Source organism: Brassica napus, chromosome C9 (genome assembly GCF_020379485.1).
Source record: "Brassica napus cultivar Da-Ae chromosome C9, Da-Ae, whole genome shotgun sequence".
NCBI lineage: Eukaryota > Viridiplantae > Streptophyta > Magnoliopsida > Brassicales > Brassicaceae > Brassica > Brassica napus.
The window spans coordinates 15,224,173-15,245,473 of NC_063452.1; the positions used below are offsets into that span (position 1 = coordinate 15,224,173).

The 21,301-nt window shown below is 37.0% G+C and overlaps 1 protein-coding gene and 1 non-coding gene across 2 annotated transcripts; one reads left to right on the top strand and one right to left on the bottom strand.

Annotated features, from left to right (window-relative positions):
• Positions 1-8,633: 8,633 nt before the first annotated feature.
• LOC125593594 lies at positions 8,634-8,740 on the top strand. Its single transcript, XR_007329496.1, has one exon. It is a non-coding gene; the product is annotated as a small nucleolar RNA R71 (small nucleolar RNA).
• A 3,303-nt stretch (positions 8,741-12,043) lies between these two features.
• Positions 12,044-14,176, bottom strand: LOC106391168 (vacuolar protein 8). The gene has a single exon (XM_013831758.3). It carries the CDS (start codon positions 13,904-13,906, stop codon positions 12,191-12,193), a length of 1,716 nt encoding a protein of 571 aa, XP_013687212.1. The 5' UTR covers positions 13,907-14,176; the 3' UTR covers positions 12,044-12,190.
• Positions 14,177-21,301: the final 7,125 nt, after the last annotated feature.

Below are 21,301 nucleotides of genomic sequence, written 5' to 3' on the forward strand. Positions count from 1 at the left end.
CAAGAACAGAGCCGAACTCGTTTCTCAGCTGCCGCTGATGGAGCTTGGAAACAGTATGGGCTTTCATTGAAGAAGCTAGCTCGGGATGGAGCTTGAGAACTGAAAGATGGGGCGTGTCCGAACCAAGACCATGAAGAAATCAACTCGCCAAGTCATCGAGAAGTACTACTCTCGCATAACACTCGACTTCCACACCAACAAGAAGATCCTCGAAGAAGTTGGGGCTTTCTCATATCGCGCCTTGATCCCAGCAGGCCGCAAGCTTGATGACGAAGTTCCAAAAAGAACAGAGTTGCTATCAGCGCACAGCCGCCATTTATGGAGCTTGGAAACAGTATGAGCTTTCATTGAAGAAGCTGGCTCGGGATGGAGCTTGAGAACGTCGTCACTGGTAGAGCCTGATAGGTCGCACCCCCTTTCCCTTTGACGAGAAGCTCGATGCCTTTGAAGAGACTTGGAGCCGTTGACGACGTTGTCAAACTGGTGAGTTGTCTGAATGGAGAGCTCAAGCTCGATGCTCTCCCCCGACAAGCCTTTCTTGGATATAAAGCTCGTACATTTGAAGCTCTGGTCAGGAGATGAGGGGCTCTGGGTCGGCATTTTTGCGCAGAAGCGGCGAGATGCCGTTAATTTCACCGGCGGATCCTGGAAGCTTCACCGGCGGATCGAGAGATGAAAGCTTCAAACTTTGACATGTTATCATCGATCTCTCTTAGCTTCGATCTGTTGATCTTAAAGGACGAGCCTTTTGTTGATTTCTCTCGTCATCTCGTCATCATCTGATTACGGGATCTGTTTTCTTCGACCCAAATCCCGCTAGGTGTCTGGTGAAGACTGGAGATGGAGCTCGACGGATCTGAGGAAGCAACGACGACCTCGTCCTTTTACAAGCTCGCCGGAGATTAGATGTTGTTTGAATCTCGTCAGCTTAGGATCGACCCGCGACTGCCTCTGCTTCCTTTGCCAGAGCTCTATCTGAGAGTCGTCGTCGGTCATGACTCCTCCGCCGTCGAGGTGAGGAAGATCTCTCTCTTTTCTCCTTCCGTCACAGGCTAGCTCGTCGTTGGCAGGGATGGAACAGAACTCGACCGATGCGAGAAAACAGCCACAGACCCATCGGCGTCGTCCGTCTTTGATTCGATCTCCCAGAGTCGTGTCGTCGGTAACGAGTCACGACTCCTCCTAAGTAAGAAAAAATAATTTTTTATTATTTTTTATAAAAGGAAAAATCTTTAGTAGACTAAGCGTGTGTAGCCATAATCTCGAATCCAATTTTAACAATAAGATAAGGTTGTGAAACTTATCTTTTTAGCGTTTGTATGAACCGAGATCGATGAGCACATATCTCAGATTTTCCCAAGTATGAAATGCTTTTAAGATAGTTCTCTTTGGCCCCCTCCTTCTAGCGCCAAAGTGCCGACCCAGAGCCCCTCATCTCCTGACCAGAGCTTCAAATGTACGAGCTTTATATCCAAGAAAGGCTTGTCGGGGGAGAGCATCGAGCTTGAGCTCTCAATTCAGACAACTCACCAGTTTGACAACGTCGTCAACGGCTCCAAGTCTCTTCAAAGGCATCGAGCTTCTCGTCAAAGGGAAAGGGGGCGCGACCTATCAGGCTCTACCAGTGACGACGTTCTCAAGCTCCATCCCGAGCCAGCTTCTTCAATGAAAGCTCATATTGTTTTCAAGCTCCATCAATGGCGGCTGTGCGGTGATAGCAGCTCTGTTCTTTTTGGAACTTCGTCATCAAGCTTGCGGCCTGCTGGGATCAAGGCGCGATATGAGAAAACCCCAACTTCTTCGAGGATCTTCTTGTTGGTGTGGAAGTCGAGTGTTATGCGAGAGTAGTACTTCTCGATGACTTGGCGAGTTGATTTCTTCACGGTCTTGGTTCGGACACGCCCCATCTTTCAGTTCTCAAGCTCCATCCCGAGCTAGCTTCTTCAACGAAAGCCCATACTGTTTCCAAGCTCCATCAACGGCAGCTGAGAAACGAGTTCGGCTCTGTTCTTGAATTGTGACACCGCGTCAGTTTGCTCCAGCTTGTCACTTCCGCTGTTATGATTCCACTCAGCTTCACAAGCTTATTCACTAGCCAAGATCATTCCAGTCGCCTCTCTAATCCCGGACAGTAGCGATCATGTGAGCTAGATGCTCTAGAGAGACTCGTCGCGAGGTCACCGAGTCTGTTTCCAACCCCAACGGAAACAGTTGTGTTTCATCTTCATCACAACTCATTTTGAGAAGTGGAGATTGCAACATCTCGCAAGGCATCCTCCAGATCGTTACCGCTGCTGTCACGATTCCACAGTACGTGAGACATGTCACCGCTCCCGTTCGAAGTTCATCGGCAACTAGGACTTGATCTGACCCGTTATAAGAGACGTCCTCTAACGTTGATTAACAACAGCAAAAGTAGCGTGAAGTGGAGACCAAGACTTTTCTTATGGTGTGGAGGCCAAAACTTCCATTTGAGAAAAGACTTGAGATATCATCTCGTCACAAGTGGGGTGATAATGACTAACCAATCATCTCGTCATCTTATGATAGGCATCCCACTCACCTTCACAAGATCACATCTTCACCTCGAAGGTGCTTTGATCTCTTTAAGCTTGGACCTCGACAAAGACGTTTTGATATTGTTTGACGTCTCCGCGTCTCCTACTCATCAAAGCTCGAGACTTCATCATGGGATCATTCCGCCTATCGCAACAATACCACGAAGACACGCCCGTCCACGGCGATTCGATTGCGGCATTTTTTTCATGGCGGTACGTTCATGACGATGTCTATGCCGACTTGTCTTTGGCAGTTTGTTGATTGACATTTCATCCATGGCAATTCTTTCGGGTGGTTCAGAACACTGTCCTCACAGATCGTTCGCACAACCGTCCCCGGAGGTCCGATCGGAATCAGAAGTTTGTCAACGACAGCTTTCCCGGGACAGTCCATCCATGACACTTCGTTTATGGCAACCTAACCACGACAGTCCGTTCATGGCAATCGTCTACGACATGGGTATGTGCCTAGTTCATTTTCTTATAAACCCTATTCGTAAAATTCGCAGAGATCAATCTCGTCTCCCTCTACGAATTTGGGGGTGCTTACTGTTGGGGGTGGATCTTAATCCTCTAGCAAGGCCTACAAGACAAGAAACTAGGCTCATTTGGCTAGGAAGCCCTAGACTTTATCATTGTATAAATAAAGAGATCTTTCTCTTGATTATGAATATCTTTCTCCATTCTTAGACTGGAGACACTTTCATATAGAGATCTAATTGATTCATAGGTTCACTTTACAGTTCAAACATCTTTGTAATGTAATCTATAATCAATATGATCTCTTTTATACTCTTTTTCATGTTCATTTCTCATTTGATTCTTTCAAGATTTCTCTTAAGCCTCAAAGAATCTAATCATCATTTTTAGATTTTTTTATTGTATTGATTCAACAAACATTTCAGAATAAACACCATTATTGGATCAAACACTCCTCGCAACGAGAAACGTGTGTTAACTTCCTGGAAAAGTGAGACGGATCCATCACCTGAAGATTTTGTATCTGAGATTACATTACAAAGTCCCCTCTCAAGGCCTTTTTATGAAAAGCCTCGTCACCGTATATGGTACATCCGGACCTTTTGGTTTGTGTATGAGGTCCCATACTCCAACGTACCAATGATCTCTTCTCTGTTGAAGAAAACAAATATTCTAAGGAGCCAAGTGTTTCCTCATGAGTTTTGTTCTTAATTTGATTCTTCAACGTTGGTTGCCACCTGGTATTCAGAATTGTGAGGTGAGTACTTATGTAAAATTGGATTTATGTGCCATTCTCATTGAAATATTTTCACTCATTATAGAGACTTTTAAGAGAGTCCAAACGGCAGAGAAGGTTTTGATGTTAGGAGTTTTCAAGGCTCTTAAGACAAATATTGTAGTATAAATGATTGTCGAACCAGTTCTGAGGGATATCAAAGCACCGAGAATGCAAGTACTCACTTAATCTAAGTGCAACCAATGATTTAGATGGGTTTTAAACTACTACTAATACTAAAAAGCTATTACAGAATGATACTTTCTTGACTAAGGGAAAGAGAACTCATGGGCATAGGGATTAGACCTTGGGTGATCAAGTATCGAACTAAGGATGGCAAATTATCAATCAAACTATCGACCTTAAGCCTAGGCATAATTCTAAGCAAGCTCTATGTCTAAATGAATGTTCATTTGCTAACATATCTCAAACATCAAATGTCATTGGTTGAATAATGTGAAAGCAATCATTACTAACAAGTCTATTAGCTATCTTAGCACCTTTAACAACAAATGTCTTTGGAAAAGTATACTAAAAGCCTAGGAGAGTTGTCTCAGGCATTTCATCAAACACCTTTTGGGTGGAAAAATGCCTATTGATCAACTTTTGAGTGGCCAACTCAGAAGATGCATTATGAATACTCTACTAGCAAGGAACAAGAATGATCTACATTAAAACAGCCTATAACTAACCTAATCACCCTTGATCTCCCTAACCCATGAATTCAAAAGGTGATTACTCACTAATCTCTATGATTCCTCTTAAACTCATATTGGATTTCAGATTAATCACGTAGAGAAATAGATAAGAAATCAACAAGAACACAAGATGAAAACAATGAAATCTGAATCAAAAGAAGTTTTACTAGTTGTTCTCTCCCCAAAAAAAGATCATCCTGCCTCTCTGGCTTACAAAGTATTAAAACATAGGTTTTTTGGAAGTGCAAAACGTGCATAATGAAATGACCAAAAGGCCCTTAGAAAACATGAGTTCGACAGGCAAATAGATGCGGAGCGACCCCGGCATGTCGCTCCGGCCTTCGGGAGCGAACTCAGTGGGTCGCTCTGAGAGGCCGCTCCGGGCTTCGTTTTGTGTCGTCTCGCCATGGAAACGCGAGCGACCTCTGAGCGTCGCTCTGGCAAGTCGCTCTGAGAGGGGTGTCTCACGATAGAAACGCGAGCGACCTCTCCATGTCGCTCTGGACAGGTCGCTCCGGGATGTGTGTCACAGCGACTTCACGGCGTCGCTCCGGTGAGGTCCCTCTGGTGCGCTGCTCGTCCGTTGATCGCTTTAAACACTTCTTTTGAGCTCCAAATGCACCCAAATGCCTCCAAGAACTCCATGTGGTACTCCAACACCTGATAAAGACTCATGTATGCAAAATGCAACCTAAACGTGGCTAAATCCTAGTCTATATGATCAAAATGCACATGGGTGAATGGATAAGACAATGGAAATATGCAAGATATCAACTCCCCCAAACTTGTTCTTTTACTTGTCCACAAGTGAACTTTATAGAACTCATAGGGAGAGAGGTTTGAAGGTGGGAGCTCATAGCCAAAAGAAACACAACTAGCACTCAATTCAACATCTAATCCAACATGAGCACACTCTCTTATTACACTCTAGCTTCTCTAGGCCTATCTCAACTCCTTTTGCCCTTATACTCATCATCAAGCATCCACACATTCAAATCAACCAACTCTCACATTCATTAAGCATAAAACATCAAGTGAATTCTTGCAAATGGTCAATTGGTCCAAATCATTTGGTTGAGTAAAGGGAAGGCTTTTATTCAAGTGAGTCAAGAGGTTCAAAACACATGATCTTTAAAGGTAGTTTACTCTCAAGACAAGTAGCCTTGACATTGCACATAATATATCTAAGAAATGGACCAACTCATGCATACAATGCTCAATCTCCATTGTTCTACCATTTTCCCAAACATACAAGTTACACAATCACTTCCCAATGTCAAACCCAACTCTCATTTCTCACCAAAAGATCCCAAGAACACTTTGCACATAATACTCTTTTTCTTTGAAATCTATAAAGGATTTTCTCAACTTCTAAACAAATCTTAGCTCTAAACAACTTTGTTAACCCCATTTTCTTTCTTTTTTACTTTTTTTTATATATTTTTTTCTTTTTTCTTTTTCTCTTTTATATTCTTTTTTTTTTCGGGGGCCAAGACTTTTCATAAACTCGAGCTAGACGTTTATCTATTAATTCCAATAAGATTATCCATTTAAACACAAAGAGTTTATTCTTTTCCTTCGAACTTTTCATGCTTCCAAGCCATAGTCACAACACTCACCCCCACCTATAGCTAGACAATAGAGTGCCTAATCTAGCAAGAATGAAGACCAAGCATTGTCGTTCCCGATACTCTCAACATTATGCACATGTAAGGCTTTCCGAAAAAGGCCTCACTCATCAAATAATGAAAGCTCAAAAGGAAGGAAGGGTTTTGGGAATGGTGTACCACTCGAGTTTGTCAAAAAGATTGGCATAAAGGATGTGACAACTCAAGTGTGTATATCCATGACTCAGTACACAAGGGACCATAAGCAAGAAGCATTAAGTTCGTTCAGTTCAAACAAGGTTGTAGTTGGCTTCAAAGGTTGAGTTTCAGCAATCAACAAGTTTCAGGAAGAGTTTTCAAGGCTCGAAGCATACAAGTCTTTTTGAGAGGTGCATAAGCTACTTAGGTGCAAAGTAGTGTTCTTTACAAGGCATTTAAAATCATTACTCCAAATGCAAGTAAATGCAACCTATATGCTCTAGACTCTCCTAGAAATGCAAATGATGCAAACTAAATGATTTTTTTTATATGCAAATAGGTATGCAATGCATGACTCCATGAAACAACATCAAAGCGAACATGATCAAATACTTGGTACCTCCCCCAGACTTAAATCACACAGTCTCTGTGTGAGTGAGAGAGAGATACCCAAAAGACAACTAAAATGCAAAATATGAACTGGTATATACAAAGGAGTGTGGTGGGTTACCTTCTATGGGGAATGAGTAGAGGGAAATGCTCCCTCCTCGTCATCCTCAGGTGGTAACTCTTCAAGGTGCTCATCAGCAGGAGTGTCCATCTCTTCAATGTAGAAGGCTTGCCCGAACACAGTTGGTTTTCTCATTTTCCCTTTGATGTCAAAGTGGAGGATGTTCTCTTTACCCAAATGGAGATCAATCGTGTCTTCCTTCACATTAACAATAGCTCCTGCTGTAGCTAAGAATGGCCTTCCTAGAATCAATGGGTCTTGAGCCTCCTCACTCATCTCAAGCACCACAAAATCTGTAGGTATCTCATACCTTCCAATCTTCACAGGGAGGTCCTCTAAGATGCCCACAGGGTACTTCACTGAACGATCACTAACACCAGAGAGAGTCTACACTTCTTGTACTGAGTGAATCCAAGCTTCTTTGCAACAGACAAAGGCATCAAGCTGACACTAGCTCCCAAATCGCAGAGACATTTCTCAAATACCATAGGTCCAAGAGCACAAGGTAGTGTGAAGCATCCTGGATCCTCTAACTTCTTTGGAACATCAAGCCTCTGGATGATGGCACTGCACTCATGGGTAAGAATCATCATGCCTTCCATCTCCTTCTTCTTTGCAGCTACAACATCTTTCAGAAACTTGTTGTATTGAGGAATCAACATGAGAGCATCGATGATGGGCATTGCAACATGAGCTTCACTCATTTGCTTCTCAAACAGAGCCTTGTACTTCTCTAGCAGTTGCTTCTTGAATCTACCAGGGAATGAAAGTTTGGGTTCATAAGGGGGAGGAACAGAAGAATTCTCACTTGCTGGAACAGCAGCTTCACCATCGTGTATTGTTTTCTTCTCTTCTCCAACCTTTCCTTTACCTTTAGCTTCCATAATCTTCTCCAAAATCTCATCATTGGTCTTCTCATCAACAATTACCACATCAACATCTAAGTTGATGGCCACCTCCTCACCTATTTTCTCAGCATCCCTGGTGAGGGTTGTAGGAGGTAACTGCTTACCACTCCTAAGGGTGATAGCTTTGGCCTCCTTGGGGTTTTGGTCAGATTTTCCAGGTAAAGATCCTTGCTGGCGATTCTGGTAAGTGTTCATGGAAGCAAACTGATTCTCTAAATTCTTGACTGTAGAAGCAAGATGTGAGAATTTGTTGTTGAGCTCATTGTAGCTCCCATCAATTTTGGAATGAAGGTTCTTCAACTCATAACCAACATGCTTTTCACTTCTAGTCTGAGACTCCAAGATTTGTTTCAGTAAGGTATCAGTGCTGCTCTCTTGAGGAGCAGAGGAACCAGACGAGGGGTTTTGCTGAGGCTCATAGCTGCCTTGCTGGTTGTTTCTAGGCTGATAACCACTCTGTTGGTTGTTGGGGTAAGATCTTTGTTGGTAGTTGTTGTACTGAAAGTTTGGCTCTTTCTTGTACCAGGTACCATTGCTGTTGATGAAGCACAACTCTTCTTGCCCTTCCAAACCATCAACTTCCTGAACAACAGGTGTGGCGTCTTGGTTTGGGTTACCAACAAAGTGCAGCTGCTCTTGGGTGGTTTTATCAGCAATGAGGATATCTATCTTATCCTGTAGAGCCTTCAACTTCTTCCTCGTCTGCTTGTCATCTGTTCTACTGCCTCTGTCGTGGTCTCCACTGTAGACTGCATCACTCTTTACCATGCTGTCAACCAGCTCTTCTACATCTTCCTCAGTTCTTCCCAAGAAGAACCCATTGCTAGTTGTATCCAGTCTGACCCTGTACTTAGGAAGAGCACCCCGGTAGAATGTGCTCAGCAGGCTTTCCTTAGAGAAACCATGGTGAGGGCATTAAGCTTGGTAGCCTTTGAATATATCCCATGCTTCACTGAATCCTTCCAAACCCTTCTGTTGAAAGCTGGAGATCTCATTTTTCAGCTTAGCAGTTCTTGAAGTAGAGAAGAACTTCTCCAAGAATGCTTTCTTGCAGTCATCTCAAGTGGTGATAGAGTCGCTGGGTAGAGACTTCTCCCACTAATGTGCCTTATCCCCCAAAGAGAAAGGAAATAGCTTGAGTTGTAAGGCATCTTCGGACACACCATTGGTTTTTGACAACTCACAGTAGCTGTCGAACTTGTCCAAATGATCAAATGGGTCCTCTAGAGCCAAGCCATGATACTTGTTGTTCTCGATCATGTTGAGGAGTCCTGATTTGATCTCAAAGTTGTTGGCTGCCACGGCGGGTGTTCGGATTCCCAATCTATGACCATGAATGTTGGGGCGGTCATAAGTGCCAATGGGTCGAGCTGCTCGCTGTGGTGGAACGTTGTTAGCTCCATCGGCGTTCGCATCATTTTGAGGTATGTCTCCCATGTCAGTATCCAATCTCTGCAAGTGAGCATGTTGCTCTTCTTCTCTTCTCTTTCTAGCACACTCTCTCTCTAAAGCTCTGATGTCTGCTGCTCTTGGAACTAGATTTGATGGACCCCTGCTCCGCAAGTTCATACACCTGTAGATGAAAGGGAGGTGAAGAAGGAGAATCAGGAACAAAAGAAAATAATGACTTAGTCTCAAGTAAGTGACTAAATCTCAATGTTCAAATCTACTCAGAATTTGGCAACTACGCCAATTTGATGTTAGGAGTTTTCAAGGCTCCTAAGACAAATGTTGTAGTATAAATGATTGTCGAACCAGTTCTGAGGGATATCAAAGCACCGAGAATGCAAGTACTCACTTAATCTAAGTGTAACCAATGATTTAGATGGGTTTTAAACTACTACTAATACTAGAAAGCTATTACAGAATGATACTTTCTTAACTAAGGGAAAAGAGAACTCATGGGCATAGGGATTAGACCTTGGGTGATCAAGTATCAAACTAAGGATGGCAAATGATCAATCAAACTATCGACCTTAAGCCTAGACACAATTCTAAGCAAGCTCTATGTCTAGATGAATGCTCATTTGCTAACATATCTCAAACATCAAATGTCTTTGGTTGAATAATGTGAAAGCAATCATTACTAACAAGTCTATTAGCTATCTTAGCACCTTTAACAACAAATGTCTTTGGCAAAGTATACTAAAAGCCTAGGAGAGTTGTCTCAGGCATTTCATCAAACACCTTGTGGGTGGGAAAATACCTATTGATCAACTTTTGAGTGGCCAACTCAGAAGATGCATTATGAATACTCTACTAGCAAGGAACAAGAATGATCTACACTAAAACATCTTAGAACTAACATAATCACCCTTGATCTCCCTAACCCATGAATTCAAAAGGTGATTACTCACTAATCTCCATGATTCCTCTTAAACCCATATTGGATTTCAGATTAATCATGTAGAGAAATAGATAAGAAATCAACAAGAACACAAGATGAAAGCAATGAAATATGAATCAAAAGAAGTTTTACTAGTTGTCCTCTCCCCAAAAAAAGATCCTCCTGCCTCTCTGGCTTACAAAGTATTAAAACATAGGTTTTTTGGAAGTGCAAAACGTGTATAATGAAATGACCAAAAGGCCCTTAGAAAACATGAGTTCGACAGGCAAATAGATGCGGAGCGACCTCGGCATGTCGCTCCGACAAGTCGCTCCGGCCTTCGGGAGCGACCTCAGTGGGTCGCTCTGAGAGGTCGCTCCGGGCTTCGTTTTGTGTCATCTCGCCATGGAAACGCGAGCGACCTCGGAGCGTCGCTCTGGCAAGTCGCTCTGAGAGGGGTGTCTCACGATAGAAACGCGAGCGACCTCTCCATGTCGCTCTGGCCAGGTCGCTCCGGGATGTGTGTCACAGCGACTTCACGGCGTCGCTCCGGTGAGGTCCCTCTGGTGCGCTGCTCGTCCGTTGATCGCTTTAAACACTTCTTTTGAGCTCCAAATGCACCCAAATGCCTCCAAGAACTCCATGTGGTACTCCAACACCTGATAAAGACTCATGTATGCAAAATGCAACCTAAACGTGGCTAAATCCTAGTATATATGATCAAAATGCACATGGATGAATGGACAAGACAATGAAAATATGCAAGATATCAGGTTTTGACCAAACCACACAAAGAAGAAACTAGTCAACGGATTTGTCTTCTTCTTTTAACGGATTTCATGTTCATCAGTGGCAGAAGATAGATAAGCAATCACGACGATTGGCTGCACAAACGCAGAGCAAATCTTTGTCCAATTCGTACACCAAATGAGTAGGTCCATTGTCGTATATGTAAGAGATGTGGATAAAAAAATGTTGTGGCACTAGTTAACTGATCAGCTTATGTTAATTTCAAAAACTTGTCATTTTATGTAAGAGTAAAATTGATACTTAGGCGGTTGTGGACCTAAGTCTGTAATTTTCACAATCCCAAAAATCACAACATATATTATTAGTTTTGTCACAAACGTGATTCGATCATGTTATCTTTAGGCTTTGTCTTTGATATTTTTCAGTTGAGTTAAAAGACATTTGGTTTTAAGAAAAAATATTTTGTTATAGCCAACTTTAATCCTCACAACTTCTACTATACCAAGTTACCAACTTATAACCGAAACTTGTAATAGCCGTCTTTTTTAGGACCATCGTCTCCCGGAGTTACTAGGCCGCCATTAGCCGAACAAGTGTTACCATAAGCATATTTGTGTGCCACCAACCGCACATGGCCTCCAAATCTTACTCATAACACTACAAGTTTTGAGTAACAAAAATACACATTTTTTTAATTCTCATATGATGATCCATCACTCTCACTTCTCTCTCTCCGTATAATTGAAGTGTGGTAGATGGGAGATAGCACTCTATCTCTACACAAACCTCACATGCTTCTTTATCACTTGATACCATGTGCTTCCCCTTTTCCATATATACTTCCAAGATTACATGCATTCATAGAAAAACAATTCCTTAAATTCAGTTTCATTTTTCTAACCAAATCTCTTAGCTTGGATCTTAACGTATGTCTTATTTAGGCGCATTGCCATTTATTTCTTCACTAAAGTTGCAAGGGTAAAGGATCAAGGTAAGAAAATGCTTTGTTTGATCATTTAATTCCTTAAATAATTTGAGTTTAGTGCCATTTGATTGAGAACTATTATCCCAAAAGTGCAAATTATTGCAGCTTCTAAGAAGAATCTTTAATCTATATATTAAAGAGTTAAAAAGATAACTTTTTTAAGATACCCACTATATAAAAAAAAAAACTCTTTTTGTTTTCATTTCACCAAATTAAATAGAAAGAATAACAAAAGAAGAAAATAAAGGAAGAAAAAGAAATATTCTAAAGCTATATTAATATTCTTGTAGTTGAATTTGGAGGTCACATGGGACTGGGATTAGTGGGAAGAGAACTAACAAAAACACCTTTGTAAAAATATACACTCAAGAAAGAAAAAAAATTCACAAAACTATTAAAATATACCACTTAGCATGCTGCGGAATCTGTTCATAGACAGCTTCTTCACAAGCTTCTTAGCATCCGAACCTTCAGTTTCTGCTAGCTTCTCTATGCTTTTCAAGTACCCTGAACTCACAATCTTTCTCCTCGCGCTATTGCAGCTCGTTAAAGACATCAATATAGATATCAAGAACTTTGTGCTACCCGAATCGCTGCCCGCATTGCTCCCATCTTCATGGTCTAGCAGTTTGAGAATGTATCCAATGTTAAAGTCGTCTTGCGCAAACTTCTTCCTGTTCTTTGGAACCGAGATCAAACAGTATAACGCCACGCTCGCCATCTGTCTTACATCAAATGATTTAGCGTCAAGAAACTTAACTAACTCGGGCATAAAGCCAGCGTCTCCCATTATCCTCTTAACCTCTTCTGGTAAGCTACAGAGCCTTGACGTAACCTTCAAGGCTGATTCTTGAACAGAGATCTCCCCATTGCTTAGAAGATACAGCAAATGATCCAAGAACTTGCAACTCAGCAATGCATTCAAACAACCGGGTGACCCGAAACATAAGTTATCAATTGCCCTTAACGCTATCTCCTTAGATTTAGAAGAGGACAACGGATTGGGATCTGATAACACACTCACTAGCTCCTGGATTCCTCCTTGTCTAACAAAGGCTTCACGAGTCTGCTCATCTTTAGAACACATACTTAGCAAAAGATCAATAGAATTTACCTGAACAATCTCTTCCTTTGACCCAATAAGCTTAATGAAAGTGGTCATCGTATCGTCTTCTTCGATCATATACCTCTTGATCTCTTCAACACCGACGAGATTCCTCAACACTCCACACGAGCTAGCGATCAACTCGCCGCTAAACTCGCCGCAAGAACAGATCTTTAGCAGTGCAGAGACGCCTCCTTGAGCAGAGACAGACCAAGCGTTCTCCGAGTTCTCCGTTAATTTCATCAAACACCTTGCAGACGCTTCTCTACCAACAGAGCTCCCGTTCTCAAGAACCCTAACCAAAGGCCCAATCACACCCGACCGAACCAAAACAGACTTGTAAGAACCAAACCCAGAAATAAAAAACAAAGCTTTAACAGATTCCTCCTGAACCCCAATCTCGGAATCAAGAAACCCGACAAGGAGATTAACCAAATCGTTGCCTTCAGTCACAATCTTGACGTATCTATCGTCCTCCTCCATGGCTTCGTTAAGCTTCACCAAAGCCTGCCTCTTCATCTCCAGATCTCCGACCTTCATCCTCGTCATCAAATCCCTAACGTAGAACCTGACGTCCTCCTTGCACGCGCCGCCGCCGGGCTTCGACACGACGATCGCGAAGCCGCGGCTCAGGATCCCGGCGGAGTAGATCCGGGAGAGGTTCCTCGCGTGGCGGTCGAAGCTCGCGGCCATCACGTCCAAATCGCTCTGCATCAGGAGCTTCCCGCTGTACGCGACGTTCATGCAGCGCGTGGCGAGGTCGTAGCAGTCGGTTAGAGAGATTAGGACGGCGGAGATTAGGGAGGAGAGAGACGGGTCGTGTCCGGAGTCGTCGAGATTGGAGAGGGCGGCGAGGCCGGAGTAGAGCTCGTCGAGCTTGGTTCTGATGAGTTGCCATTTGACGGTGAAGGATTTGATTGAGTGAGAGAGTGAGATCAGTGAAGATATCGCTTCGATTGCTTTCTCGATGCTGGTTCTTGATTCATCACTTGTTTCTTCACCCATCTTCAGATTCTTCTTCTTCTTGTTCTTAGTCTTAAGTGGTTTTAAAGCAAAAACCCATCTCGAAAGGAGATCTCTTTCTCTCTCTATTGATAGAGAAGATGACGAATTTTATTCCTACCACAAGGACAACGATGGAAAAGACGGAGACTTTCACAGGTAATCTCGTTGGCTTATCGGCTATGGTTAATGGGTTTGACGAGAGAGAGAGAGAGAAATGGTTTCGCAATTTGACGGGCTGGCCTTCTCTTTGGTGGGGTTGGAGGCAGTAGTGACATGTCCAAGAAGAAGAAGATGAAGGTGAGGGTGAAATGGTCATTTTGTTTTCCTTTGGAAGGAGGTGGACGAAAAAAGTTTTATTATTATTCTTTAGCTTTGTTTAATACTTTTTCCATTTCTATTTAAAAAAAAAAAAATATTAGACAAAAATTCCACTAAACTATCTGTAATTATGAATTTTCTTTTCCTCTTTGTTTTGTTTTCGGAAGAAGAGAAACTTGAGAATCACTCATATGAAATGAACATCTGTAATCTATTATATAGTTTTATTTTATTTTTTGTAATATGAGTTTGAAGCTTAACTCTAAAGGACCATTCAATATTTGCACGAGCACACGAGAAACCCGGAAGTGGAAATGGTTATGGGCGGTGAAGCTGGTAGACTATCTGTACAACTTATACTAATTTTTTGTCATTATCTAAATTTCACTTTTTGCAGCAGCAGGCATTATCTTAGTTAACTGGTTTGGTTCAGGCATGGTGTTCGGTTATAACGGGTAATCTGGTTAGGTTTATTTTGTTTTACGTCAGTTTAATTTTTGGTTCAAAATCTGGAATACAATGATAAAAATAATTATTTTTTAAAAGTATCTAAATCATTATAAATTGGTGTGGTTCGATTCCATCTTTATTTTATAACTAGTTTACTATTTCTGTTCGATTTTTAAACTAATTGATTCACTGAACTATTAACCAAATAACAATTCTTAACAAACCAAAATCGACAGCTGACAATTTAGGTTCAGCTTACAAAAATAAGATTGGTTTGGAATTGTTGGCCAGTTTGAGAGCAGAGTTTATGAAAACAACAGTAAGAAGAATAAAAGTAGAGTTATTCTTGGGTTCACCCCCTAGGGTGAACCTAAAGGTTCACCAACCAATAGAAAATTATCATTTTAAATCTAGTATCTTTTAATTATGGAAACCAAATAACTTGGCAAATTATATTATTTTTTCAAAATAAAATTTAAAAATAAATAAAAATAATATATAAAAAACGAATTCAAAAAAAAAAATGTTGTCAACAAAACACTAAACCCTAAACTCTAATACTAAACCCTAAACTCAAATCCTAAACCCTAAATCCTTGGGTAAACCCCTAAACCCTTGGAAAAACACTAAACATGTTGTCAACAAAACACTAAACCCTAAACTCTAATCCTAAACCCTAAACCCTTGGGAAAACCTTAAACCCTTGGGTAAACCCTAAACCCTTGGGTAAACCCTAAACCCTTAGGTAAACCCTAAACTCTTGGAAAAACACTAAACATTTGGATAAATTCTAAATTATAAATCTTAAACACTAAACTCTAAATCTTAAAAATAAATATTTTTTTTAAATAATATTTTTTAGAACTATTGTTATTTTTATTTATTTAATTTTTTTATTTTTTATTTTAATAGCATAATATAATTTGGCAAGTTATTTTCTTTCCTTAATTAAAAGATACTAGATCTAAAATGACAACTTTCTATTGGTTGGTGAACCTAAAGGTTCACCCTAGGGGGTGAATCCAAGAAAAAGTCATAAAAGTATATAAGTATGTGTCAGATCATCTATTTTGCATTCAACTTTTAAATTTTCCTACATTCCTCGAAAATAGAATGTAAAATTATTCAGATAGAACTACAAAAGTCTTTTCATAAATTTTTTGTATATATTGGTCGTTCTATTTCGATCCGGTTTATATGATCGTCTATTATTTGAGTAATAAAATGACTTTTTAAAGTAAAAAAATAGAGTAAATTTGAGATTTGTTAACGAGGAAAACGATCACCAATCCTTTGGATATAATTGTCGCCTTTAACAATTCCATGTAATTTGTTTGGAAAGATAATTAATGATGCCCATATATTCTCCATTGCATAAATCAAAGGTTTTACCTCCATATATTTGTATAACTTTACAAAAAGTATTACCTTTCTATTAACTATCGATCAAACATTAAAAAGGAAAAAAAAAACTATCGATCTAACAGAAGTTTCCCTATAATATATAAGAAGCAAATGCAGATAAAGTCATTCAATACCACTTGCGACGAAACGGAGGTAGTAAACTAATGATATACTTGTTTTCATAAATTATTGTGGATTTTCATGATTAGTTAATGATAATACTGACTACCATTTTATTTCTTAAAATTATATTGTGTACATGTAATTTCTTATGCTATTAAATAATTCAGAATAATAATATTGTATATTTTGCTAGGAAAATGTTGAAATGATAATTTTCTGATTGTTTTATTAATTGGTATACCGTAAATACATTTTTTTGTTCATGAGGTCAATGATCGTTGAGCCAAGATTTTATTTTGCTGTGTATGTGGCTACGTCGATCATCGAAAAGTAGTTTATTCATTTTTTTTTTGTTAGCAAGATCATCTAGATTCTGCAAACCAAACTGGTATTTCTGCATCCATATAGACAATAAACGACGATTGTTTTTTTACACTGTATTCAAGACTGTTCGTCATTGAATTCTGCGTCCCAAAATAATAGTATAACTTACAAATTTGTATATATTTTTTTGTTAAAGACAAATTTGTATATATATATATATATATAGTATAACTTACAAAAAAAATATATAATATATGTAGTATAAGAAATGCTTCGGATTTTGTTATCATAAATAGAGATCCAATTATATGGATTTTACATATATTTTTTATAACATGGATTCTACATATTTTCTCTGTGTGAGACGCCTTAGATACTCTTTTTGAGATAAACTAACTAAGAAAAAATGAAATCAAATAAAGAATAAGGCAATTTGTAATTTTGTATGACTTATCTCAAATGCGTGACTAAGATATCTTTTAATATTATTAGGAAACTTTAGACCTTTTACCTATAATCTCTTTAAATACGGATTAGATTATTAAGTATATATTAACTTGTTCAAAAGGTAGAGGGTATTTTCACAGAATACACTACCAAATGTATTTAATTGGATAAGATGTACAAGCTTTTTCATTCATCTACTTTGGTATTAAAATATGGGATGTACCTGATTTAGGGGTATCTCCTATAATTCCCAAACAATGACCTTATGAAATATATGCATAACAGTTGACTCAATACGTATGAATATTAAAGGAAGCAAGTGATGGTCCGTGAGGAAACATGAACAGCCAAAAACTGTCAAATTGAATGCAAAGCAAATGGCCTGGCTACCTCTCACATGATGACATGAATCAGAAGTTACATCGTATATGATATAGGAGTATTAACTTCTCCATGTAATTAAGACTCCCAGATTTGATTTTATTGTTCAACCTAGGGGTGTTCAATCCGGATATCGGTTCGGTTTAGGTTCGGTTTTTTTCGGTTTTCGGTATTTCGGTTAGTAAAATATAACTACCATTCTAAATTCATATTTACTTCGGTTCAGTTTATATACCGTCGGTTTTCGGTTTATTCGGTTTTATACCAAAAAACATAATTATTTAGTTTGAGATCATATTATATGAATTTTAGAGTCATATTGTCAACACAGTCATTTATTAAAAATATATTACATGTTCAAATAAATGAACAAAAAAAGTAAAAATGCTTCTACCATCAAATAAAATAATAAAATCTATAACTAAAATCAAAGCTTCAAATTTTGAAAATAAAAATATGAAACAAAAGAGAAACATAAAAAAAAAGTTTTTCCACTCTTCCATATTTAGTGTTCATAAAGTCATGCTTTTTCAATCGAACACGAAACTCTGTTTGTTTACAGATAAGAAAAAAGTTGTGAAATTTTTTCATTAATTATTGTCCATCAAATTTATAATTTTCATATTAATTTAGTGAAAACTAAAATAAAGCAAAAAGATCAAAAGAAAACATAGAAAATAAGATGTCTGAATTGCGATGTATTGTTATTTAATTATAATTCAAGTGTTTTACAAATTAAGGTTCTTTATTACTATAAAATTATGGTAATAGTTATTAACACAAATTTAACTTATATAACAAATAGATTTTCATATATTGTTATAAAATAGATACATATTTACATGTTTCTACTTTTAATCGGTTTTGTTGGGTTTATTCGGTTTAATCGGTTATATACCAAAACCATATCCAAATCCTACGGTTTTTATAAAATTATATCCATTCGGTTTATATGGTATATACCAAAACCAAACCATATTGTCTATTTCGGTTCTATTGGGTACGGTACGGTTCGGTTTTACCATATTGAACAGCCCTAGTTCAACCACACTTTTTTTCTTTTGGAAAACTTAAAGTTCAACCGTATCATGTGTTTATGCATTATTTTATTTGTATTTTGTACTAATCAACCCCGATCATAAATATCCACCCATAGAAGGTATGAGGCCTCGGTACTATAGATATCGGTTCAATTCGATTTGAGTATTTTGGGTTTTAAGTAATTTGGATAACGGTTAAAAGATCCATTTCTTACATGACCTTTTTTTTGTTTGAATTCGGTCTCATTTGAATAGTAAATTTAGAAACTAGAAATACCCAGAAAATTTTGGTTCTCTTTTTAGTTTCAGTTCTGATTTAGTTATTTTGGAAAATTCAGGTAATTCGAGTAAATTATCGGCTATTTTGGATAAATTATCGAATAATTTGGATGATTTGGATAAAAATATTAGATAATTCAAATTATTTTGAATATTTTAGATAAAATATCTTGACAATTCAAATTATTTTGAATATTATATATATATATATATATATATATATATATATATATATATATATATATATATATATATATATATATATATATTTATTTATTTATATATTGGATTATATTATATGTATATATAATTAATATTTTATATATTCAGGTATCCATTTGGGTCTTGGTTTGGATCCAGTTATTTTAGATATAGAAATATGGGAACCATTTGGATATATAAAAGTTTAAATCTAGTTTTAGTTTTGGGTATTTTGGTTCGCTCTCGGTTCAAGTCTTTTGGTTTTGTTTTTTTTTCTTAGACCATCTTCAAAAAGACTCTCTATTTTGAAATTTGCAAAACTCTATATTTGAAGTTTAAAGGTATTCTTCTCCAAAAGCAAAATTTTAAACTTAACTTCAAAATTATTTTTATTTTATACTATGATCCGTATATTTGTCATAATTAATTTAAATTTATAAAAATAATAAAAAACTAACACATAAATACAAAAATATTACATCAATACTAATTAATAAAATGTTACACTAATATATAAAATTATAAATAAAAATACATTATTAAATATTAAATATCATATTATTTCATAAAATTATTTCCATATTGTTCTCATATATGATCAACTAGTGCATTTCGAAGTAAGAAATGACTCTCTTTATTTTAATTTTTAGATTACGAACTAAAAATTGTTGAAATATGTATCTTAATTTTCCGCCATATGATACATTATGTCTTCATGTACTTTTTCAAAAACAATTCATTAAGTTTCTTTTTTAATATTTTTGTTGTTTAAATCAAGTTTTAAAATATTTTAAATCTTATTTTAAAGTTTTTATTTAATTTTATGTATAAAATTTAAATTTATAAAAATAAATTTAAAACACTTTTGAGATATAAAATTTTAAGGATTAAAACGATAAAACGAAAAAAAATATTTAAGAATTATAAATATGTTGTATAGTTGTAAAAGACCAAAATGAGCTCTAACAGAAGAGTGGCAAGAGCTTCTCTGAAAAGACATGTTCTCTTATCGCTTTGAACATTCTCCTGGGTTCCAAATAAAAAATGAAAATTTAAATTTGAAGCTTTAAATAGTGAAACTATAAATATAAAGTTTCACCATTCAAAACTTCAAATTTGAAGTTTTGAAATTTATTTTTATCGAGCAAAAACTTTTATATTTAGTTAAGGTTATAGAGTTTATTTTGGAAATGGTAGGTAAATAGTTTGGCTGCCTCATCATAATTACTACTACTGAATAATACTGATATCCATCACATAAATTTTTGGTTGACTTTTTGAAGTTTGCTTATCAGTTTAGCCATTCGACGGAAATTTAATGCCACTAATAGATTAAACCACACCTAGTATATAGAGGCATTGAAATTTTGAGCATTTCCCTTTTCAAAAAAAAAAGAAACTAAACGTTTCTGTGTTTTAAAAAAAAAAAAATTTGTCATGTTCAAAGATAGACAGTTTATTTATTTTAGTTATTTTTATCGACATCAAATATTTATCAAGACATGCGAACTTACATGAATCAAAAAGATGCAAGCTAATTTTTAGCTTTTTTGAGAACTAGCTAATTTTTATCTTAGTATATTAATTATTAGGATAAATTTAAATGCATGATGTAAGTTTTTTTGAAATTAAATGATGTTTATATTTTTGTAGAAAAAAATTATAAAAATCATTTAATTTCAAAAAAAAAAAAAATTGATAACATTGATAACTTCCCTTTCTTTGATAACTTCGTTTTTAGCTGAAACTTAAGTTAACCAGTTTTTCGTCGAAATAGAAACACACGTATATACTTTATCAAAAAGAAACACACGTATATACGACATGCGTGAATATGTATTACAAAATAGGAGCACTGGAGCACTAAAGATTACCAAAATAAAAATAGGAGCACTAAAGTGCCTATGCAGGGTTATGGATTAATGTAAGTGTAGATGTTTTCTCGTTTCAAATACACATGCACATTGTAAAATTTATAATATATTTGATGAAAAGAAGATAGTTTCGAATGTGTACAAACTGCACGACACCGTAATTAATCATAACAAAAGTTTTATATATACATATGTGTTTATATGTTTTTGCTATTATTAGGAACAAATCGTAATTGTTCGGCCATTGTTTCACATATTGTCATTCAGATCAAGTTGAACTTTTACATGATAGGTTATGCATTTATAGAACCATAAATAAAACAGAGTAATCCCTCCGTTCCTAAAAGATCTATATTCAACTAATGTAATTTTGTTTCAAAAAAATACATATTTTATATTTCCAATGTAATTTTTGTCAACTAATAATGAAAAATTGTAAAGTTCAAAAACATTAATCGTATTTCTTAAAATCTTATTAGTTTAAAAATATAGAAAATATAAAATTACGAAAAACTATATATTTATAGCTAAGTTTTAATATGTTTTATTAAAAA

Excerpts from the sequence above, each read along its gene's own strand:
- LOC106391168 (XM_013831758.3), bottom strand. The coding sequence starts at position 13,906 with ATGGGTGAAGAAACAAGTGATGAATCAAGAACCAGCATCGAGAAAGCA.